This window comes from Aythya fuligula, chromosome 12 (genome assembly GCF_009819795.1).
Source record: "Aythya fuligula isolate bAytFul2 chromosome 12, bAytFul2.pri, whole genome shotgun sequence".
NCBI lineage: Eukaryota > Metazoa > Chordata > Aves > Anseriformes > Anatidae > Aythya > Aythya fuligula.
Window position 1 is genome coordinate 16,285,787 of NC_045570.1, and position 25,250 is coordinate 16,311,036.

General features: G+C 41.9%; 1 protein-coding gene across 1 annotated transcript in view; it reads left to right on the forward strand.

Annotated features, from left to right (window-relative positions):
• Nucleotides 1-383: 383 nt before the first annotated feature.
• CDYL2 (chromodomain Y like 2) overlaps nt 384-25,250 on the forward strand; it is a 56,822-nt gene continuing 31,955 nt past the window's right edge. The window contains exon 1 of the mRNA XM_032195656.1: nt 384-518. Within this exon, the coding sequence (XP_032051547.1) occupies nt 495-518 (24 nt within the window). The 5' untranslated portion in view covers nt 384-494. The remainder of the gene's footprint in view (nt 519-25,250) is intronic.

Sequence of the window (25,250 nt, forward strand, 5' to 3'; positions counted from 1 at the left end):
TTTATTTTGGCCGCGGAAAGAGTTTGAAGCGCTCCCGGCTCGGAAAGAAGGAGAAAAGGGGCGGGGGGTGAAAGGGGTGGGGGGGGGGGAGGAAAGCAAAAGAGGAGGCCGCCCTCCGAACGGCCCCGGGACTTTCCCTGGCGGGGGGTAAAGGGGGAGCCGTGCCGGGGCCCCCCCCGGGCGGGTGAGGGGGGAGTCGGGCGAGGCCGGGGAGGGGGGTGCGAGGAGGTGGGTGCCGGCCCCGCCGCGGGGGAGACGCGGCTCTGGGCGCTGTGCGCCCGAGCTGCTGCCGCCGCCGCTGCTGCTGCTGCTGGTGGTGGTTACGCCAGCCCCGCCGCCTGCCTCTCTGCCTCTCCTCGCCTCTGATTCTGCGCACAGCCAGCCCCGAAGCCTGTCATTCTGCAAAACACAGTTTACTCAACAGAGAGAAGGGGGAGCGGGAGAGGTGGAGAGAAGGGGAGACGGCGCGGAGGAGCCCGGTCCCGCACCCCAGCATGGCTTCGGGGGACCTCTACGAGGTAGCGGGGGGCCGCGGGGCGGGCGGGCGGCGGGGGGGCGCCGCGGAGGGCAGCGTTTGGGAGCCCCCTCAGTTGCCGAAGAGCGGAGGAAATCGCCGAGGGAAGGGCTGGGGTGGGGGGAAAAGGGCTGGCGTGTGTGGCGGGGGGGGGGGGGGAGGGATGGAGCGGCTGCCCTCCCTTCCCTCTGCCTCTTTCTCTTTCTCTCTCTCTACTTTCCATCGGGCTCGGTCTTAGCAGGCCTTGCGAGAGGGAAGGAGGAAGGAGTGAAGGAGAGCGAGAGTTAGCGGTAGGATGGGGAGGTGATCGCAGTGCGATGAGCCCGGAGAGTGGAGAAAGTCCAGGTAAAGTCGCAGGCGCTCTGGACGTGCTGAATGTGCAGATTAGTGCGAAAAAATGCGCCCTGGCGCTGCCGGGAGGCGCAGGGATGGAGGCGGCTCCGCGCCCGCCGTGCAAAGTGCAGGAGCCGACGCCAGGTCGCCTCACCTCGCCCCCGGGGGGCGGCGGCCGGGGGAGCGGGGCTGGACGGGGCTCTGCGGGGCTGTGTGGGGCTGTGTGGGGCTCTGCGGGGCCGTGCGGGGCTCTGCGGAGCTCTGCGGGGCGGCCCCGGCCCCGCCAAGTTGGTTGCGGCCCCGCTCCGGCCGGGGGGCGAGGTGAGGTGCCCCCGGCCCCCCGCAGCCCAGGTGGGGGGCAGGAGGGGGGCAGGAGGCCGGCCCCGGGCGGATTTTGGCCTCAGGCACCCAGTTGTAGCGCCCGGACTCCTTGGACGAGTCTGGCCGCCCTGAGCGTGCCGGAGAAGAAGGGAGGAAGCGGGGATTAAAAAATGAGAGGGAGCGGACCCCAGGTGTGTTAAATACCCAGTGCCGGCAAATGGAAGCGGCGTGGAGCTCTGCCAGCCAAGCACAGCAGAAAGGACTGGGTGTCCCACGCCAGATCTTGGTCTAGAGCACCCTGCAGGGCACCACGACTGCTGGTGACACAGCCACTCGTGCCCTGGGTGTCCAGAGCGCGTGGCTCGAGGGCTGGGAGCCGATCGCCTTCCAGCCGGTGCTCAAGTGCTGCCAAGGCATCGCCGTGTGCTTGGGTGTGCAGCAACCGCTGCTGCGGACCTGGTCGGACTTTGAGTCTGGTTGGTGATGTGGTGTAGGTCCTCAGAGCGAGAACTGGAGGATCCGGCAGGTTTCGTGTAGATGCATTGTGCTTCGTCGTGGTCTTTCAGAGTCTCTGACAAAGGTCGTAGTTATAGGATGACACTGCTCTATTAGGACTTTATTTTACTGAGTGGGACACAGACCTTTGAAGTGGAAAGCACTTATGCTCTCCTAAGTGGTGTTAAATGATCAGAAGCACATGATGATTTGAATAGTACCATTGACCTTTTCCCCACCATTTTGCGATCTCTGTCATGTTACTTTGTAATTTTAAGGCTATTGCATGTCAACTGTATTGCAGTCGGGGCTCCAGTGTAGCCAGTGGGAGTTCTGTGAAGAACAACTTTGACCAGAGAAACTTAGTGATACAATTTTGTATCAGTAACTTCTGGGATGTGTAGAGGATCTCTGCTTGGTCTTGTCTCAGTTTTCATGAGATGTTTTGGTTAGTTCTGAAAAGAAATAAAACTAATACCTCTTGGGTTAATGGTAGCCACGGTGTTTTAGCTCCTACTCATTATTTTTAAAATCTACTCTTTTTTTTTTTTTTAATGATCTTTGCCTTATTAGAAGGTGATGGCATTTGGCAGTTGGATGTGGGCTGTGTGTTGAGTACTGCTGCTTGGCATACGGGTGGTGTTGCTCAAGCAGTAGCCTGGTGTGGAGGTGTTCTGCGAGAGGGCAGGCTCGGAGCCCAGGTTGCAGGCAGTTTTGTGCCCGGTACTCTGCAGGCATTCGTATGGATGAATGTGAATTGTTAGTGTTGTGGTCTGAAGGCTCTGAATCACTTCCTTTCTTTGTTGCTTCACGTGAACTACTTTTGCTTATCTTTGTGTCATGTGGTAGAATTGTATCCACCAGAACAGGTAAGTGGGAGCATGGCTGTGCCTTTCTTGCTTGAGGTGTCTGAGATACAACCTTCTCAGCTGGTCCTGGTGTAAAAATCTTCATCTACATGTCAAAGACGTTGGGGAAAAAGTATGTGCAGGTCTTAGCTTATCAGCCCAGCTACATTTCGCATCTCCACTGTGAAGTTCTCCATAACTGAGGTCATAGAAAATGTCAAGAAAGCTGGAAGAGTTTGTATGTGTAACAGGTCACAAGTTTGCAGACTGTGGCTTCATTTTAAAAATGACTCAGTATGGCCTCCCTCCACCTTCCTGTCCCCAACCAACCAACCTCATCAGAGGCACAGTTTAGAAAGAACCTCTTAAAACTGGGATGTTCTGTGCCAGTTAGCAGATGAGATGTAGTGCTTTGTGTCTTCACAAAGAGCTGACACCTTTCTTGCTTGGATACACCACTCTTCTGTCCTCCTGCACAAGTAAAATGTTATGTAGATGACCCCTGAACAACTTCAGGACTTCAGCTTGAAATTTATTGGGGCTGTTGGTATAACAGTGATGCTGGGCTTATGGTAATATCCCCCAGGTGTACTACACTTCTGATTCTCTTTTGACTCTGTTAGTAATATCTGAGTCCTTCAAGGATTCTTACTGAACCTCAGCAAACAAGTCAACAATAATGAATACCTCTGCAACTGAGAGTCTTTAATACTGGCTGCACAATTATGTTTGTTACAGCCAATCTTGATTTAGGAGTCATGATAAAGCAGATTTTAAAAGTACACTTTGTATTACTTCTGCTAACTTCTTGTATGTTGGTGACGCTCAAGAAACTTGAATTTAACATTTTAAGTTTTGGAAATAGATGTTCATATTAATCCTGTCAGGTCATCAATTATGTTTTTTTACTGCTATGTTCTTTTAAAAAACTTTTTAACCTTTCCAATTTAAAGATGAATTCACCGAGTATCTGTATATTCATGCAAATTAAGACCACAGATGAAATAACCTCAGTGTCTAGTTAACTGGGTGCCTTTCTCCAATTAAAAATAACTTCTGATCACCTGAAATACCTCTGATTAAATTTCTTTTAGAACCATAATGCAGTTCCCAATTTATTCCAGAAGCTAAAGAACACCCATTGGGAGTTCTGTTTACTGGTAGTCAGTTCTAGATTTGTGTATTAGAACCAAGACACCTTACATCAAAAGAGAGTTCCTTCCATTAAATGTTAGAAGGTTGGTATTAGTTTCAATGTTTTTATTTTTAAGTAACTATATATTTATTTTCCTTTAACAGTAACAAATATATATGTACTTCAGTGTAATTTCCAGGCTATATAAAATACTAGTTTTGAATTGCTTGAATTCCATATTCTTATGACTTCAAGCTTTTGTGGGCAGGTAAGAGCCATGGAATATTCCTTTTTTTTTCTTCTTTCTTGTAAGAGATGACCTGTTAAATATTAAAGAGCTATGCTGCATATTCCTTAGAAATAGCAAACTAAAAATAAAGGACTCACAAAAGGGTATTTATTCATAGTGGCCTTTAGGAAGACAGCCCTATTTTGCTTTATGATTTAAATACATTGTTGGATGTGTTGATAGGAAATCCTTTTCAATTCTGGTAACCAACAGAAAGGGTAATGTATTTATTCTTAAATACCAAATTTGTTGATTCACATTTAAGTTGTTGTCAGTGACTTGAGGTAATATTTTGTATTCTCCATCTTGAATTTAGTTCCCACATTATCTTAACACAAATACTTTTTTCACAAAGGTTCTGCTATTAAAAAATATGTAAGATGGCTTGAAAGGAAAAAATAAAATCAGTATGAACAGTGTACCTAAGTTTATTTTTCCTAACACGGACCATCCTGCTTAGTGCAATAAAATTTTATTTTATTGATGAATATATGAATCAGTTATCAGTATCACAGAGATGCTCATGAAGCTGACTTTGCTCTTCTTTATTTAATATTTTGGGGTTTTATATATAATAAACACAATTAGACATTCAGTGACAACGATGTTGAAATCTGAAGTCTTCTTTTAACATGGTGTCAGATTATATTACACCACTGTAGGTAAGTGATCTAAAGATTATAGCTCAGTCTCTGAAGGGGACTGTCACATGCATATATTTCTGGATCACAGTAATAAAATCATTCTTTAAACTGAGCAATTTTTGCATTAAAGTGTTACTCTGTTTAGGAAAGTGTGACGTTTTAAAAAATACTATCTTCTTACTGAAATGCTACAATGCCCATTGGAAGGAGGCTCGTCCACCTCAGTGACAGGTTTCAGTTAAATCTTAGCTGTGTAAGAATGAGCCGCCGTTTACTTTAGCTTATGTGATCCACCAGAAAGATAATCTATTTCCAGGTGAGTTGCAACATCTCTCACTTATACCTGCACTCAGGTACCAGCAAAGTCAACACTTGAAGATAGCAATGGCATGGTCTGGCCTGCTGAGTCGTTATGACATGTGGAGACATGCAAATCAGAGAACTGAACTTTTGGATGCTAGGTTTGGTTTGCAGATGTAGAGCCTAGAAAAAAATCTTTGGTCTACCAAAGTGAAGTTTACAAATATAGGTTTTTGAGCACTATTGTTTCCATCTTGCATCTCTTTCAACTGAGACATTTTTAGGAGAAACACAATCCTGCTTACAGAACCCTACTGGAAAGCAGAAATCTATGTTGAAGTGTTTCATGCATGTACCTTCTAAAGCAGAGGTGACTAGCAAAAAACAAAACAAAACAAACAAAAAAAAAAAAAACAGTATATTTAATTAAACACTATAATTTCCCAATTTAAATCAACCTCTTTATTGACACAACAATTCCATGTTGAAGAAACCTGACATTTTACAAGCAGAAGGCAGTGGCTGAGGTGGGATCTGGGGGAGGTAGAACAGAGTTAAGCATCTGCTCCTGCTGTAGAATGGGAGGCCATGGATTTGGTAATGCTGGGTTTGTTCCCACCAGCTGAGTACCTGGTCATCTGTAATTAACATCTTTATTTCTTTTATTCATCTTCTGTTGTTTTTTTTTTTTTTTTTTTTTTTTTTTAAGTGGAAAAGCTTTACTAACGAGTATTTTGAAGACTCAGCTATTTACCTACCCGTTGTCATTGAATTGTTAACAAAGTCAATTTTCTGAAGCCAACTGTAGCCCAAATAAGGTAACCTGTGAGCAGCATTGTTCACAGCAGGTAGAAATCTTGCTGCCTGATGGAAGTTTACAGGACTGTCCAAATTAGGTGCAATCTGCAGTGCAGACAGTATTCTTTAATCCTAAACTGGACGATACATTAAATGGAGGTATAGTGCCAATAAAAAACAGTTAACCTGAGGTGCCTTCTGCATGGGTCTTGCATTTCTCTAAATAATGATGCTGAGTGAGTTTCAAAAGCATAACTGGGTAACTCCAGCAATATTCATTATCTTACTAAGAAATTCCAGCATCGAGCTGCATATGGAACATTACACTGCCCATAATGACTGTCTTGTTTACCTACAACGTCACTGTTACCACTACTCCAACTTCCTTATTACACTGGAAACTGCTGGGTGTATTTTGGGGATACCAAACACCAATCGATTTCTTATGCATGTGGCAATTTTCTTACAACCCTGATCGTTACAAAGTGCTTTATCTGGATCAAGTGTAGTTTATCTCAAGATGCATGTTACAAGAATGCTCCCCTTTGGAAAGACTACTGAAAATATGCTCTGTATCACCCTCGAAGGCTTAAACATGCAAAGACTTTCCCCCCAAGCAAAGCAATGGCACTAAACGTGCTTCCCTTCATTGACCAATTTCAGGGTTTATAGCTAACAGAAGATTAAAACAATTAAAGATAAACGTTTGCAATGCTTTCTGAATGACAAATACAGTGTTTTCCTTTGGCTTTGGTCTTTGGTTCAAAATTAAAAGCTGGCAATAAACTCATTGTTTAGTTATTGTTTCTGAAAGCTAAAATGTTTAGAGAGAGACTAGTTTAAATAATGGCAAAATTTAAATGTGATCTAATATTGAAATAAATTGGCTTTTTTTTTTTTGTCAATGGAGTAATTGTGATGGCCAGCTATGCTGTAAATAGCATTTCTTTGTCCATTCATTTGACATTTAGCAGTATTACAGTTTCTTGGCTCTGTATGTTTTCGTCAGTGCAATCCCTTTTTGTTGTTCCTCCTTACCCATATATTTTTCAGAAATTTTCTGCAACATGTTTTGTGACACTGGCATTTTGACATTGGCAAAAAATATATATATTCATTAACTATGTAATTGTTCCTGATGCCTAAATGATTAGGACAGAATACATCAAGCAATTTAACAAGAAATATTTGCAGTGTAGGGCAACCAGTAGTGGGGTGTATAGAAGATGTCTCACTTCATGTTTATGCAAATGAAAATATTCTGGTTTTGACAAAATGAAAATTGTCCTTTTGGCCCATTGAATAACAGCATCACACTCTTTGTTTATTATCAAAACTTTAGAATGGTAATATTGCAGAGCTGAAAGGCAACACACTTCAATCTGTTTTCTTCTATTACATAGAGAACATGTAGATTTCAATACTGTCTCATTATCAGTCATAATGTAAAATATTGTTGGAAATCTGTTATGTTTCTAAAAACTTGCACAATAATTTGATATGATGGATCTGTGTAGGAAAAAAAAAATTCTTCTGGCTTACCAAAGAAAGATGACTCCAGCAGAATTGTAAATGGTAGCAACATGATCAGTAGACTACAGCACAGCACTAAAACAAAACCAGTATTGAAAACATCTATCAGAAGTACACTTTTCTTTAAAAAACAGCTGTTGTCCCATTCAGGCTTTGCTAGATTTCTCAAGGGCCACCCACAGAAGTCCCTGCCCATTCCTTCAGAAGGGCAAAAGAAGGACAATGAGGATATTCTCTTCCATAAGGCACTTCACTGCGTTCATTTAGATTTGTGGGTTTTATTTGAAACCATCTTATAAACATATAGCCACTGACAGGTGCTTAACACTTGATGGATTAAGAAGGGGCACAAGGGACTACAGACCACCAATTCTCAGCTATATTGTATGCCAATTAGTAGCACCTGTAGAAGGAAGTACAATCTGCAGATACATGTGAGGATGCCTTGGTTTGGAGAAGAGTTACCATAAATTTTTAGACATAGGTCATGTCTCACAGAACTCTTGGAGTCGAAGAAAAAGTGGATAGGGATGTCTATGGCCACTGCAAATGGATTTTTAAAAACCCTTCTGGTAAGAACCCCAAGGAGCTAATTAAACAAAGCTGTAGTCCCAAAGGGTTGGCTGTCTCTTGGGCAGCCTGGTTCAGGGAAAGGAAGCGGTAAAGGGCAGTTACAAATATCAGGGTTTCCAAATATCAGTACCAAGACCTGTGCTGTACAACAGACTCCTCAGCTATTGAAAGTAACCACATTTGTTGCTGATAATCTATAAATTATTATTAGCACTGTCAAAAGAAAGGTTGACAGTGAAGAGCTGGATGGCAGCAGCTGAAACTCAGTGTTTATAAATGCAAGCTAATGATCAAAGGAAAACTAATCCTGACTATACCTGCATAACAATGAGCCTTGAAGAAGCCGTTACTATTCAGGAGATATCTTGGAATCATTGTGGAAAGGCTTTGGGTGTGTCTACATTAGTATTTTAATTTGGATCAGGTGCCTGCTTTTGAAGTGAGTCTCTCCATGAGCTCACACCTGCATCTGCATCACAGAACAGCCTTACTGAGCAGTGACCACTTCCCTTCAGGTGAAACTAAACCAAAAAATGTGTTCCAGCTCTGAAAGGGTGCCCAGAGGATGGGGCCAGAGTGCTGCTTATCGGAGGCAAACCTCAGGCAAGCAGAATTCTGCGTGTTTTTATAAAAGCCATTGAGAATGAAACAGAAGATGGTCGTCTTCGTGTCACTGGGGAATGCCATTGTGCACTCACATCTGCAGAGCTGCACCCGCTTCAGAAAGGAGGGCAGAAGGGCACCGAGTGGCTGTCGGTGAAAAGACACCTTATGGCAACTTTCTGGCTGGCAGAAGTGATCGTGGAAGATATGAATTGTGGAGGACTGTGGAAAAGACAAATGGAGGATGATTAGTTAATCCAGCGATGAATGCTATTTCTCATTGCGCAAGAAAAGGCACGCAGCAAACGAAACGATCAGGCAGAGGGCTGAGACAAAGAACTACTTCTTCGCAGTAGTTAAAGCGTGGAACTCTTTGTCACAGGGTGTTGTGGAAGTCAAAACTATAAATGGTTTCGAAGAATGGTGCAGCAGCCTCTTGGAGGCTAGATCCTTTTATACCTTTCAGTACAAAGAAATCCTTAAACTGCTAATTATAAGAAGCCAGGAGGGAAGAGCAAAGGCAGCATGTACTCTATAGATTCTATTTTCCTAAGCATCCAGTATCAACTTCTATCGGAATATACACAGCATGGAGCTAGTGGACCTTTAGTCTGACCTTGTGTGGTACTTCTTAGGTTCGTACATACCACAGTCATTAAACAAACATGGGTATTGATTAAGATGTTGATGCGGTCTGTAGAGATCACAAACATACTTGCCTTACAAGTTGTGTTCTGGTATTCTAATTGCTAATCATTGCTAATTAGTATCCTTACACACGAAAGGACAAATCAGAATAGTGGGTCACTCCCTGATGCAGAAAAGGTCACTTTCTGTTTTAGAAACCTCTCAGTCCAGGCTCCCAACAAGATACAACAGGTGGAAGGAGCAAACTGAAGACTAGGAGGATGGAGGAGGTGATGAAGTAACATCAAAACAAACATGCAGAATAAAAACGAAGCGTTGGCTCACTGCCATAGCTGTGTGTAAGAACTGGGGTAAAGGGGTAAGGATATACTAAAAACCACTTGAGTAAATGCACAGAATCAGGGAATTTCTTAAGAGAGTCTTACTAGAAAGTTATATTAATGTAATTGTTTCTTATGAATAAAAATAGCTTTCACTTCCATAAGAAAAGTAGCATCTAAAACAGTTTGTTCACAACTTTTAACTAAATTTTTCAGTAGTCTTCATAGACTTCCCTAGTGCTGTACGGGATTGTTAATGCTCATCAGTCTTTAAGGGCTTGCCTGAATATATATTAAAAAGCCACCAACATCTAACAAACACAAAAAGTTGCTATGTGGTGTAATTTTTTTCTTTGTTTTGTGTGTTTTGTTGTTTGTTTGTTTGTTTTTTCCCCGAAATGGTGATTACTAATACACTTAGATGCAAACAGTCTAATCTTTAACTGACGAGCTCATCTTGTTATATCCTTTCATATACACAAATACTAACTTTTTCTTGACATCACTTAGCACTCTGCAGTGAGCAGTGGTATTTTAAACTGTTCTCAGATGTCAGGCTAACTACAAAGGAAAGAGCTTTGCTTATAAATCTTATTGCTCTTAGTCATAAGAGCAGAATTACAAAACAGAATATCACATTATATAGTTTTTTTAAGACTACTTTGTAGCATTTGCATGATTATGCTAATGGACTTCAATTGAAATGTTACAAAGCTAAATTTTTCTAATAATTTTTTTTAGCTGTTAAATCATTTCACTTTTTTGGAGAAGGGACTGTTGCAAAATACATTAATACATTAATACACCTGATTAATTTGTTTTTTCAGAAATCTTTTTGCAATAGGTTATCAGGTTGTTTAGCACAGGAAATCTCACAGGAGAAGTGCTGAGGAATTCCTGCTAAATACAGAATGCAACAATGTTGATCACAAAGTTTCTTTGGTGGTTAATGTAAGGAAGGAATAGTTGAATCCGATGCAGCAATGAATGTGCAGATTTAGGAGGATAGACCATAAGAAAGCTGCCTTTGGATTGAATTGGATTGAAGTGGTTGAATTTGCCTCTAAATGAGCAGAGGAAGTAACGACCTTCTAGGTTCACCAACAGTATGAGATAACAGCATGGCTTTAAATTAAATGGGAATACAATCCATATAGGAAAGGAGGTGGAGAAGTTTTGGATCACACAGTAAGTACAAGGAATTGTAGGGTAAACTACATTCATGTACTAAAATGTTTCCATGTGTCTGCAGGGGAAATAAGCTGGAAGTTCATGAAGGAATAAGTCATGGCAATTATGACTGATAAAGGAACAACACAATTTTGCTGCAGTAACTGTGGACTGGACTGTAACAGAGGTTGGGTGCACAAGCTCAAGTTGTTCTTACTCCCAAAATGTGAAAAGTTGAAAAGCAACTTCCAGTCTTGTGTAATTCGGTGTTACCACTGGCTTGTAATTTACTTCTGTGCGGAAATATCAGAACTGATGTAATAGTCAGCAAAAAGATGATTAGTACAGATGACAGGGAGCATGACAGTGTTTTACCCGAACAGTGACTATTACTTACCTAATACTGCTGTATGCTACAGATAAATAATAATGATGCATTATAGCTATACTCAGTGTATAGCTGGCAAAACACACCATACTACGGAAACAATGACAAAATTATCAGCAAACTGAAAGAAGCAACAGGTATCAGCTTCACCTCTTTGGCATCAGGTTTTTTAGTATTTTAGAAGCTGCCGTGCTGCTGTGTACACACTAGCGGGACGTTCACGCTTTTGGGGGAACTGACAGACGAGCACAGCATCAGCCTGTGCCGGGTGGGATGCCCGAGCACCCTGACAGCAGCCGGGGAGCACAGCAGCAGTGTGCACAGCCCCTCTCGTGTCCTCGCTCAGCCAAGGATGTTCTGGTGCTGCTGGAAGCGGCCTGGCTGCCCGCCTGCCTTCCCCGCTTCCCCTTTTGGGTTGGAAGGACACAAAAGATGACCCAGTGCCACCCCCTGCCGTGGGCAGGGACCCTTCCCAGCAGCCCAGGCTGCCACAACCCCATCCCCCTTGGATGCTCCCAGGGATGGGAGCATTGCCGTGATGGAAGATTCCTGTTACTCCCAACCGAATAACACCCCCTCGCTTTGCTGTCAGTCTACACAAAGGATGCTGGATCTTTTTCCTGCATTGTTTGACCGTCCCACGCTTTGGCTCTTTGACGTGACATTACTTACAGTGTTTCCAGTGAGTGCCAGGGGTAGCACATTTCTCACTCTTAGAAGTGGTATCAAATATTGAAGTGTGTGCATGGTTACCACTTATTGACAAGCTGCTGTGAGCTGTGATTTGAATTGTTCTGCGACTGTGCTGCTGTTATTTTTTGTGCTTCATTTACTCATATCAAATACCGCTGACAACCTGCTGTGTTTAGAAGACAAAGGCAGGTCTTTTTTTAACATGAACTGGACCTTCCATTTTTACCATGAATGATGCAGTTTTTCTCCTGTGCTATTAACTGCTCCTCTTATAGCCTACTTAGTGTTAAGGAAAAGAAGGCTTGTGTGCTGCTACATTAAAATGTGTAAGCCACCCTTTTACTTTGGATATACAATCTCCGTTGCTCTTACAGCTTAGTGCATACACCCGTTGATTTTCTGTACTCCATCTCAAGGTATGTGTCCAAAGTACAGTACACAAACCAAGGAGAACACTGAAATGCTGTTCCATCCCAAGCCAAGACAGAATTCCTGAAGTGCTTGATATAATTTCCAGCTTAGCCTAACTTCTGCAGAAGTTCTAGGTTCCCACATAAATTCTGGATTTTACTGCAGCTCAGAACAGCTCTCACAGAACTTTCCTAACCGCCTTTCTTCCTATTGCCATCCCAAGATCATGAGCACTGCTGGTGAGTCGCGGGCTCACGGCAGTGGTCTTTCCGACCCAGTTAGGCACCGAGCGTGTTGTCTAGCAGTGAAAATCACCAAGGTCTGGTTTGGATGTGTATTTAAATACACATACGTACAGGCAGCGAGGGGATATCTGGGATTGCCTACTGGATATTTAATATTTGATGCATCACTTATTCAAGATTTAGAAGTAAGCCTCGGGGCTAGCTGAGGAGCTGTGTGAGCGGCCTCAGATCTTGCAGGACTGAGAGCAAGGCCTCCCATTCCCCTTCTGATTAGAGAGGAACGTAACTCGGCTTTGCAGTAACAGATGCAGTGCCTCTGAGCGAGACAGGACGAACCAAAAGCGTTCTGCAGTCATTTTGTTGTGTGTTGGGTTTTTTTCTTTTGAAGTGACTGGTCTTCAGCTCCATTTCTGAGAAGGTTTCACGAAGCTCTGACTCAAACAGAGACGTCTCTGACTAGGGTAAACCAGTAGCTGCAGCACGTCTGGGACAGAAACTGCGAGCTGTGAGGAGAACGTTCCCCTTTTCAAACATGGAGGCAGCTGCTTTCGATCTGTGGCTTCTCGCTGCTATTGTGCGAGGCAATCACACTCTGTGAGCTGCAAGAGCCACAACAGAGGCTAAGCAAAGCTGCGGCTCATTTAGGACTGGGTGTTATTTTAATGAGCTTAATAAATCCTATATAGGACCGAGAGCTTCTCTGGAGTTCTCAGTCCTGCAAAGCAGTGCTCCCAGCCCGACCTTTGAACCAAGTACACTGTGGAGCTCTGAAAAACTGCGCCAGCCCCACGCTGCACCAATCTCAGCAACACCAGCGACCCTGGCGTAAGAGTTCACCTGCTTTATTTCGCAGCTGTTTACAGCATCAAGGTGATCAGACTTCTCTGAGCAGAGCTTAAATGACATTGTACTGCAAATGGCTTCCACTGCCCCTGGTCACCCTGTTCACAGACTTCCACAGAAGGTAAACCTCACGTAGAAACAAACTGCTTTGCTCTGTGAAATGAAATAAGTACCCCGAAAAGATAGGCAGCTGGCACTTCTGTTAACCAAGCTCATCACGTGGCTGAAGTTGAAACGTTCATGAATGTTAATACTGTTCTTCTAAAACATGAACGGCAAGGATTTGTTTCATGTGCAGGATATACGCTGACCTTCAAAGGGCAAAATTCATTGCGGCACCATTTATCTCACTTTTAGGAAAACAGGATGGAAAGAAATCATTAATTCTACAGTCATGGCTATCAACTCCTCATCACAGACAGCCATATCATGTAATCACTGCCATCAAGAGAAATGGATATCTGGATCAGACTCTGTCTTAAAATGAGCAGGGCTCTTTCCTCCTGGTCCTAAACTTTAAGGTTGCTTCTGGAAAGGATTGCTGACACCCAACTCCCGCAGTGGTTAGGATTGAAAATGCTCTGAAGGAAAGACCCAGCCAGCCTGCAGACTCTGAGGCCTCCTCTGCAGAAAAACACATTCATCACAGAAACCGAAAAATGACTCAGGGTGATGAACTGGCATGGTTTTAAAAGGAAAGTACTATCGCACATGTTTTCTGGCCACAGGACAGCTTCATTAATGGACATGAATTGTAAATTATATATTTGGGGGATGTCTACTTTGTAACATTCAAAAACTTTAAAAAAAATAACCTTTATAAAATTATTCCAGCATGCTTTAATACCAAAAGCTGATAAGTATGGTAGATATACCAAGAAAATTAAAAGCCCTGGGGCTACATATTTTTATAAAAGTCTTTTAAAAAAACAGGACTTCAAGTGGCCAAGTTTACCTTGCTCATTACAGCGCTGGAGGGATTTGGTTGTGCATAGCTATGAGGATAGCAGTGTTTAAATAACATACCAGAATCTACCACTGGTTTAATACTTTGTGTCTTCTACCAAGAAATAATTTACAGCTTTTGACACAGATAATTAGGGAAAGATCAGATGTGCAAGGTACTAGCATTACTTAGGGGAACGTGGAATTTACAGATATATTAAAAAATATTGCTGTCCTACTGTTTGATAAAGCCACATTTCCTTTCTTTTTTATGAAACATTTTGAAAAGGTTTTCAGGTGTCTAGAAACAAAACATACCTGAGGGCTGGCCCTTAAATGAAAATATTCACATCTTTCCATAATGCCTATAGTGCAAGAGGTGATAGTGCTCTGACAGGAAAATGACATCCCAGAACACACATCTTGCTGTGGTATCTTTCCTTAGATCTGTGCTGCTCTCTTTTTTGTGTTTGTAGCTTAAGAAAGTAGAAAATCTCCCACGTGACATATGGCTAAGGCAGTCACTTTCTTCACCAGCAGGGACACACAATTTAGGCAGTACATACAGTGATTTCCAGATCATTCCTAACCCCAAACCACTTGTTCTACTCTGAAAGCTCCAAGGCACTTCTTCTGTGCTTAACGCTGCTCCATCCATTTTCCATCCCATCTTCTCCCATCCGTTCATCTTGCTTCGTGGAATTTCCCTGGATGTTGCTGGCCTCGTTGTTGGGAAGTCATCCACCAGCCCTGCTGCCCGTCCCCAGCTCTCTGGCACCCCATGGCCTCTCTTCCATTCATAGGGAAGTTACCCACACCTGAGTCCATGGCCTCAAAATTAAGCTCAATATGTACAGCTTTCATATAGGCAACAAAAGGATTCGAAGGACAGGGAAGTGTCGCTTCTGTACTTAATCAGTGAAAGAAAATCTTTCCTACTCAGCTGCCCTGGCCCAGTGAGCTCATGTACCAATAATGCAAACTACTGGCTGAATTTACCCCGTGGAGTTCCCTGATCTCTGAAATGCAGAACTGGGTTATTTTAATAGAAATTGATTCGCTAGTCATGAATTTCATTTGAGGAAATCATGTATTTTTTGGTTCTGTCTGCTCTAAAGTGACAGCAGCTCTTTTACATACCCCGACAGTCTCAACAAACTATTTAATAAGTTTGAAGTTGAGAAGAAAACTCTGTTACTTCTTCAGTTCCCACAACAAATTTTTGGTGAATCATGCCTAGTAAATGATTTCTCAGGTCAGCAAAACCAACTCCTGTCTTATTTTCAGGCACAGACACAGGATACGAATCCTTGCAACTCTCAAGATAAAAAGGCTTTAATGTATTTAGCTATGGTAAAAAAATATATATACAAACCAGCAAATTCAAAGTATTTAAACTATTTCCTTACATTGGATTAGTACTTTATGTGCCTGCTTTCAGAGTACTCCTAAAGTGTTTTAATTGGTTTAATTAGTATTTTTGCATTCATAGCATGTGCTTCTAAAAAATCAGACACTGAGAATTTCATTTTTAAAGGCAGATTACTAATTTTTTATAGCATGTGTAACTTTCAGATGTGACTTCTTTGCAAGGTTTGCACTGTGTGGTATTATGACTCAAAATAAATTCAGATGAATATCTGGCATTTGAATTTTTCACAAACAGATCAGAATATTCCTGTCCTGTTTCAGCAAGAAAGGGTACAGATTTATGCGGATGTAAAGCAGTTTGTAGACAGATGTGGGCAATTATATAGCTGTATGCAATAATCCAGTATAGCACAGGGGGAAGCTGTTCTCTTTGGCCATATGACTGAACACATGGGTACAGATTTAAGACAATAAGTAGTAAAATTTTTGCATAGCGGGAATAAAACTGGGGCATGGAACTGAACACACTGCATATCTTCCTTTTATTTAATTTTGCCTTTGTCTTTAGTCACAGCTGTCCCATCTTTAAGAGGTACACACTTCACAAAGAAAACAAGATGTCTTGTGTTGGCCTGAATGCAGTTATTGTAGTCCTGCACTTCATAAAAATGTTTTCCCTCCAAATTATATGCAATAAGTTAATTTGAACTTCAAACAGATTAAGGAGCCCTAGTGTTTGTGATGAAGTTGTAGAATATGGTTTCTGAAGCAGCTACAAAATTGTAGACAGAGGCACCATTTTAGCACCAAAATCCTACAAAACCTAAAGAAATGTGGAGACCACCTGTGCAGTTAGCTGCCAACCACTCAGCAGGATTTAAGATTTGGAGAGTTAAATTAGCTAACAGAGAGGTGCCAGTGGCTGGAAGTTTACCCTGCATAAATTAGAAATTAGATACACTTTTTAACATTAAGGTTATAGCATTTTATGGCACTTAGGAAGTTTCCCTACCAGTAATGGCACATTTTCTGTGAATCTCTTCAAATCAAGATGTGATGGTTTTCTAATAGATGTGGCTTAACTACATCAAAACTTGGGACCCGGTACGGCACTGCTGAATGTAAACCATTGCTGTGTTACCCAAGACAGGCTAGATGGATAGACTTGTCCCTTCTGGCCTTCAAATCTATCAATCTGTGAGCCTGTAAGTAATGCCGTGACAGATAAATAATCAAGTCTGGGCCATCACACAAGAGAAACATGGGTGCCTCTTAAATGAACAATGTCACTCCAGCGGCAGTGGTACTTCTGTGCCGTGGCATATAAAACTTACTCTAGATCTGTACTCCACCGTTTGTCAAAATGTTATCAAGACACTGCATCCCCAAAAGTTTTATAGCCACAGCCCAATTGTTTAGCGAAGAAAGGCAACACTGGTGACAGAGAAAAAAATGTTGGTATCATATGCTGTTCATTCTGCGAGATCATTCTTATTTTACTAGTCTTCTATTTTTAATTTTAGCTTACACTATGCAGTAAATTTATGCTAGAAATGCAAGCTTAAAATGTTGGAGAGCTCAAGCTCAAACATGCAGAGTATTTCACCATTATTATGAGAATATCTGATGAATAGGATATTATTAGGTTTGTATTTTAAAAATGGTTAAAAACCCAGAGTTTTAAGAAAGCATGGTGACCAACTGGTCAAGAACAAGTTCTCGTGTGTGAATATACTATAAAGTGCTTTTCACTCTCATGTGGCAGCAATTTTACTATTTCATACTGTCACAAACAATTTCAGAATCTAATTCTTCAGAATTACAAATTTTCTCATTGTGCCTGCAGCATATGTAGATTATCAGAGGATGCCGTTCATAGAGCAACATGCCCACAACTACCTGCATAGATTTCATATTGCTGACTACACATCCTCTAACTAGATAGTCATTAGATGGTAAAGAAACTAGATCCTAAGATACAAATTCTGGGTTAGAAGTGAGCCTGAAAAATCTCTTTGCTCTCCAAAAATGTACTATATGAAATTGAAGCCAAATAGATTCTTATTCTGGAAATTGGACACGACTCTCCATTATTAATATGCATGGTATTAAGAAGGTTATTTAAAATTAAGAAAATACATCACCAAACAGTTGAAAGTCAAGTTATTTTCCAACATTTTGATTATCTTGAATAAAAATTACTTTATATTATATGGCCATCCACGGAAGTTACTTAGCACCCAAGAGTGCTCATGTGAGCAAGAAGCATTTCCAAGAAAATGGAGGAGATGTAGAAGTGACTCATATGCTTTGTTCTCCCTCACTGTCACCTTCAGAAGACTCCAGCAGTGTAGAGGGAAACCAAAGAACGCTCCATTCAGTTTTCCCCAGTGGCTGTCATCTAACTAGCATATATCCTTACACGTGTTGTAAAGCATCTCAGATTCCCTTTGAAAGTAATTCACGGGTGTGAACTTGCCTTTTAAAATTTGTACTGACTGTTTGTAATTGTTCTAAAACAGAATCAACAAAGCAGAAATTGTAAAGATAATGTAGCATACGGTAATGCACATTTTGGATTTGCCCTGTACTACACAGTGCATATTCAGAACACTGCATGTGACATTCAACAGCCAAGGGCAAGGTCTTTTCCAGAATAACACCGAATTTTTATACTGCAAAACTGACATCATTGGTTTTGGAGCACACTAGCAATCATTAACACTGATCTGACAGACACTCTATACTAGATTTTCTGATCAACATATTCTGACCATTTAATTTTAAGAACAAGTAAACCTTTATGGCATAATACATATTAAAAGTGTTCATAGCTCCAGGCTCCACCTGTCATGCTATTAAATAATAGTAATGATCATTAGCATCCGTGGATTAGCAGGATAGATTTGCATGGTGCTTTGTAACTACAAAAATAATGTTTCAGAGTACTAATTGGGCAAAAACATACTACTCTCTAGGGAAACTCTCCGATTATCGGAAACTGTCAGTTTGTTTAAATCCTTTTTCCATGACCACCAAGAGTTTCTTGTTTCCTTGGAATCAAACTAAACACTTTAGTCATGTGCATACCATCTTGAAACCTTCAAAATATCTACATAAAATACTTTTCCTCCATATCTAGAAGACAATCTTAGTTGTGTTCTAGATTTCAAGTTTAGTTAATACCCATGAAATACTCCAAAAAGATTAGGATTTTTTTGTTCTATTATTAGGCTACAGCTGACAAACATAATAAAAGCTTTCCCCAATGTTTATGAGTATTCTTGTTGAAGTGGTAAGAATATAACACTCTTCCATTGTGTTTCTACACTGTTTTTTCTATGTATGGCTATGTACACAACTGCTCCTTGGAGACAAGGACAGGTTGGCATGATCAGAAATTTGTTATGTAATTCCACAGCCATCTAACCCAGGCACATTCTTTATCCCAGCAAACTAAAATGTGTATTCATCTTATGAGCCTCTTAGCCCTCCTAGATATGCTAGGGACGTTACATTGGATAATCTACTACAACACCGCTAAGTACAAGCAGCAGGTAGCACAAATGCTAAATGCAGACATTCAGTGTAAGTTAAACAATCTTTTTTCCCATTTTAAACAGATTTGCTTCATCAAAATTTTCATTTTTCAGACTGCTGTACATAAAAATTATTTCAGTGCACCTTTCCCATTTTCAATACCAGGCCTGAAATCACTTTACAGAGGAGGTGTTCTTTTCAGATAAAGCAAATAAAGATGAAGTGAGCAGTTGAGGTGGTGGCTTGAAACACAAGCCCAGGCTTTTAAGCCCCACCTAAGCATTTTGTGCTATGTTCTCTTACTGTATCTGCACAAACCTCCTGGATAAGTATGAGAACTACAAGTACATTTCTATTAGCATGATTCCTCCTATCTTTGTGATAAAGTACAGCAACGTATCCCTCTTGAATTCAGGCTGGCTTTATTTCCTTCACACTGGATGAAGAGCTCATATGTAGCTGCTACCATGCCACGTATTGTTTGTTCACACCCCAATTTACCACACATTTTCTTGTCCTGCTCATACCATAAATAGTGGATGCTCGTACAAACAGTGAAAATGCACAGGTGTGACCTTAAATGGGGATATTGACTTCACGATGTATCTCAGTGTTAAAGAATGTCCATTTAATGACTAAGAAATTACATTTAACCTTGTGATCAAGCTGACCTTGGTCCTCCAACCCATCTCTCCCTCGTACATCTCAGAGAGCAGACTGCTCTTGCTGTATGACCTGCGAGTCAACAATCCCTGATGCTGTCAGGTCAAGGAAAGGAGGAAGTTCAGAGCTGCTTATGGGAAACTCCCTTCCAGCAGCCTGGTAAATCTAAACTCAGTGTAACTGAGTCAGTTCATGCGCCCATTTCTACAGACTGAACAGAACTCAGTTTCCCAAATTCAGCTGCTTTTCCAAGTAGAGAAGAATTAATAAATTAGTAAATAATTAGTAAATATTTTTGGCAAAAACTATGTGTCACTGAGTCTTGGAATAATGTAGGTTGGAAGGGACTTTTGGAGGCCATCTGATTCAGCCCCCTTCCTGCAAGCAGCACCAACTTAATTAGGTTACTTGGGGGCTTGTTCAGGCAAGATCTGAGTATCTTCAAGGATGAATATTCCACAGCCTCTCTGGACACCTGTTCCAGTATTGGATGATATGTATGGTTTGTGTTAGGGGTGACTGTGAGAATACTACAAGACTATCACAGACTCATTAGAAGATTAATTAGGTGCAAGATTCATGAGAGTCTCTAACAACTTATTAGGTATTTGTTAAAACTCCTTTCTGTAATTTCATAAGCCATTTGCAAGTGGAACCTTAGTATTAAATGTGACCCAGAGGTTTTTTATACTAAATTGTGAATTTAAACTTCCATTCATAAACTGTGTGGAAAACAGTATGGGTGTTGGAGCACCAACCCGTGTGTGTTGGTCTCTGCACTGACTCTCAATTAATAATAAGCAGACAGCTGCAGCCCTCACAGCCTCAGTCTGTGACTGGCATAGTGCCACGGAGAGAACATATACTAGTCTAATCCCAGTGAGACGAATGTAGGGAATAAATCTAAAAACCCTACATTTATAAACATGTAGTGCCCCATTCTGCAGAGGCCCAGGGAACAAAGCCCTTTGCCTCACCATTGCTGTAAATGCATCCAGGAGCAGCTGAGGCATTACGACAGCCCCCAAGTTAGGAATCTGACTAACAAGTGGATGGAAAATTTCCCCACTAATATATTCACTACTTACATATTCGATACTGCTTCAAGCACAGACATTTCTAAATGGTTCCTCAGCTTCACCCATTTTTCCCCAGCCGCTTGAGACATCCGTATGACCTACCAACAGAAAGAGATGGTAGCCGTCAGCATCAAGAGGTGGCCCATGCCTCTGCAGTACCCTACAGTGAGCCAACAGGATCTGTGCCTCTGCCAGAGAAACCCCAGTGTTGCTGCTTGGGATCTCTCAGGAAGGAGGGCAGGATCCCAGTCTGCCACAACCCCTGGACGTATGGCCAACGTGGGGCTGCAGCCCTGCCACCAAGAGGAATGGGGGCACTTAACATCACCGTGGCTTGGGTCAATTACTGAGATAGACTCACTGAGTCCGTCCAGTTACTCAAACCCTTTTATTCCTTTACATCTGCACTTTTAGAGCTCCATCCCCATTTTTTAAACGCAGATTTCTAACTAGGTGCACTCAGATGTTTTTAAATGCGTCAGTCTGAGGAATGCTGACAGCTTTCCTAACTGCCTATATGACAACCCGTAAGAGCTCGTTCCTTCCAGGCACCAGCACTAAGGGGGTTTTATGCTGGGCACAACCCAGATCTGGAACACGAATTCAATCTGCACTGAAAACCAAAGTAATAATTGAGGTTACAGTTTGGTCTGCTGACCCTACTCATCTGAATGCTATTTCTGAGGGGACAATGGTGTATTATTCTTCCTTTTTGATAATTACTGTTCCACAGCCAATTTTTGAACCTGTATGTGCCATCCTTCCATGATGTTGTGCTGGTATCCTGGATACTTGTAAAATTCTGAGCTCCTAGCATGGCATTACAGTTGCCTAAAGCATGTTTCTTTATTCCTCCTTGTGCTCTACCTTTCTTTTTGGCTCACTTCTGTATTCTGCCATCACATTACCTTCATTTGTGTAACCAGGAAAACGATGCATTCTACTGAATTCTGCAAGATACCTTTGTATTTTATGACTTTGCTTCTCTCATTATCCCAGTACTTTACAAACTGCTACTTCAGCTTTTCACTCAGAGGATCGCCCCTCAACCTTCTCATATATTGTACAAAGTTATCTATTTTTAGCCTTTTCCTTCCAAAGCCTCTCCCTGTGTGGTATTGTTCACAAATGTGACTGTCACTGCCTTTGCTGTATGGATGCTCCAAGCCAGTTGCCTCCTATTCTGGTTTGGATAGAAAGCACGAAGTGGATATATGATTTATCTTTCTGACGTCTTCTCGTCCCTGCCCAGCCGTTGATACAACATGGACAGAGTTCTTCATTTTGCTCTCCCTCTTGTCTCAGTCACGATGGAGGGAACACCATCCTCACTCACATTCAAGCTGTAGGCTGGGGATTGTTTGGGTTGCTGCCCGTCAAATCTATATTGATCATTTCAAAGATAGTTGTGTCTTCCTGTGTACAGCAGCTAGAAAATGTATTCTGTCCCGTTACATATCGTACCCCAAAATTGCTATTCCACATCCCTTATCTTGGCGTAACTTCCTGATGCCTGCTCTAATTGTCCATTTGACATGTTTTTCAACACAGAGCTTTACTTTTTCCCAAGATATCATTGCAATACAGGGCAAGTTCCTCAAAAATATCCACAAAGCTGTTAGATTGTCCTCTTGCAAAGATCGCTGTAGAGCTCAGTTCTGCAGTGCTTACAGTACTTTAGCAAGGCGAGGCTGGTGTACAACGAACACGTAGCTGGCCACAGTCACCTTGTGAGCCCTGCTGTCCCCCAGTAGGCTGCACCCTCTTGGTGTCTCCCATCACCCCCACGGCACAAAAGCTTTACAAAGCCAGCAGGCTGCCCTTGGACAACTCTTCCCAGATGTCACTGCATGAGGTTGATAAAGCCTCTCTGAGCAGCTGAAGTCTGCTCACACTGAAATCCTGAGTCCCCAGCACCTATGGAAACCAGCGAGTGGCGAACAGCTCCTCAAAAACCAGGCTTCGCTTCTTCGTGCTCAAGTCTACCACTTTTCTGTAAAAGGGATAAGAAAATATTTTCTACCTACCACACAAGAACATGTGGTTTATTTTATGACAGTTGTACCAGTGGCATTTGTAAAGCAATGAGTCACCGAGTGGTAGTACAGCAGAGTAGTTCAAATATTTATTTATAGTGTATTATAGCTGAACCTTTGTATTTTTTTGTGGGGGGGGGGGGGATCTTCACTTCTGGCTAAGCTTTGGGATGCATGTAAGCGTGCTGAGCTGAAGTCCTGGCCTTGAGTTGAGTTTGAATGAAGTCCATATGGTGGAGAAAAAGAGTGCGTGAACGGTACAACAGAACACTAAAATAAGCTAGAACTGAGCAAGGTAACAGGATAATGAAATGAAAATGAATATAAAAGAAGACAGACAGCACTAATTCAATCTAATGATTTCAGGTTCATCTTTTACATAAATTAACAATTCCTGAATTTCTGAACATATTTAGTGTTGTTTAGTGTTGGTGAAAAGCTCTAGTGTTAGTGATAGTCTAGATAGCCTTTGTTTTATTTTCACCTACTGCATGCACAGTTCTGTATCTCTTTAGAAACATGAGTATCTTTAACACATTCCAGCCAGTTTTACTGAAAGAACTGTGATATGTTCATACAAACACTGGTTTGCTTAGAGTCTCTTCACGTCCTCTCCCTGTTCCTATAAACTGCTTTTTAAATAAAAATTTAAAAAATCTCATGGTTTAAGTCCCAGGGATTCCTACTTTGATTGTATGTGCACCTAAGTAAATTGGAAATAATCCTGCTGATATCCCTTAAAGAAAGCGTTGGCAGAATCAGGTCCTTACTAGGTTTTGCTTGTTCTGAACTCATCTCTGACAAACACACACCTTCCCCACACACGTACTCTGAGATGGTATAAAACTGGAGAACCCCACTGAACTCAGCAGAGGAACAGCCCAGGACATAGTCCACAGTGTAGAAAGCTCAGAGCCACACGGGTGTCCAAAACCACCAGCTCTTTGTAGAGCTTAGCAAAATATTTTGTCATCTTGCATTTAAATTTCTCATTCATCTTTTAGTCATCTGTGCTTGCCACAGCAATAGACTTTACAAGAACAGTTTTGCTTCAAGCAAACTTCATCCACATCTATCTCACTTGTGGTAGTAAATAGGAAGAACATCTATTTTTTTCCTTAGTTGGTCTACACACCAGGAAAATATCTGTTATTTCCAAATTTAAAGTGTGCACTATAATGAGCAAAACAAATTGAGTGTTATAGTAAAAATCACCAGCTGCACTTTACTACTGAAATAAAAGTAAGCGTTCTTTATCATAATCAACTCTTCTAGATATAACTTGGATTCATTCTGGAAGAACTGACTTTAATTTCTAACGTAAAGGACATTTGGTATGCCCTGCTTCTTGCTTTCCTTTCCTTAAGAAATGCAAACACTGAAAAACAATCATGAACTGATTTACTATAGAAAAGAAAATGATGACTTGATAAATGAAATTCATCATTATGCTTTAAATCAAATACAAACCCCCATGCTCTTTGGATTTCCACGTTGAATGTGTTGATTACTGTTTCTAAGTAAAGGATTTAAACCGTTTCCTGAGGACAGACCTGAAGAGGTCTGCCACCTCAACCTGTTCTTTTGGTGACATGGGTGCACAGCTGGACTGCAGAGGGAGAAGTATCGCCCTTCTTACATGTAAGGAGCATCGTCAGGATTACTTAGCCTACTGCTAAAGAGCATTTCTACTATTCTAGGACACCTTTGCACCTTAGAAAGCTGGTTTGTTTTCCAGATGGAAACTTTCAGTGTATTTTACAAAATGATTACATCGCAGAACTGCCGGCTGTTTGCTCTGCAACCTATCAATAATAAGCCCAGGGCAGAAATTTTTTTGGCATCATTAATGTGTGCAGCATGAAAGGGTTTATATGATGTAACTGCCTGCAATGACAGGGACTACACATGCTGATCAGGAAGTCCCTTCCCGGTCCCTGCATCATTTTTTAATTTTCCTTTTCCAGTCCTTTCTCAAGGGAGAGTACAGGTCCATACAAAAGTCCCTTTGTTCCAGTGGAAGGTCCTTGGGTGCGTTGTTGCACCTACCTGCTCAAACACCCACTATGATTCTGGCACATCCACCACAGGTACTTTTTATGCACATACACTTCAATATGATAATAAAAAAATGATTTAGATCATATCCTTAAAGTTACATGGCAGGGGAGAACAGCTTTAAGAGACGGGGAGGGATAAGGCTAACCAGGAGAAACTGCAACAAGCAAAACCAGAGCGGGGAAGGGCACGGCAATGGGCTCTGTTAGTAGAGTGAGCCAGAGGGACGAATGAGATCAAAGGGGCAAACAGACCGCGTGCGGAGCTGGAGATGTGGCACCAGGGCAGTTTCCAGAAATGAACAACTGAGAGGCCAGAGCAGAGTTTCAGTTTGAATGAGCCTGCATTTCAGAGAAAGGTGGGGCTTCCAGGAAAAACCATGTAAAGCCACTAGAGATACGGGACCGCATGGAAGCTGTGGCTGGTTGTTTCTCTGCAGGCTATCAGCCAGGGC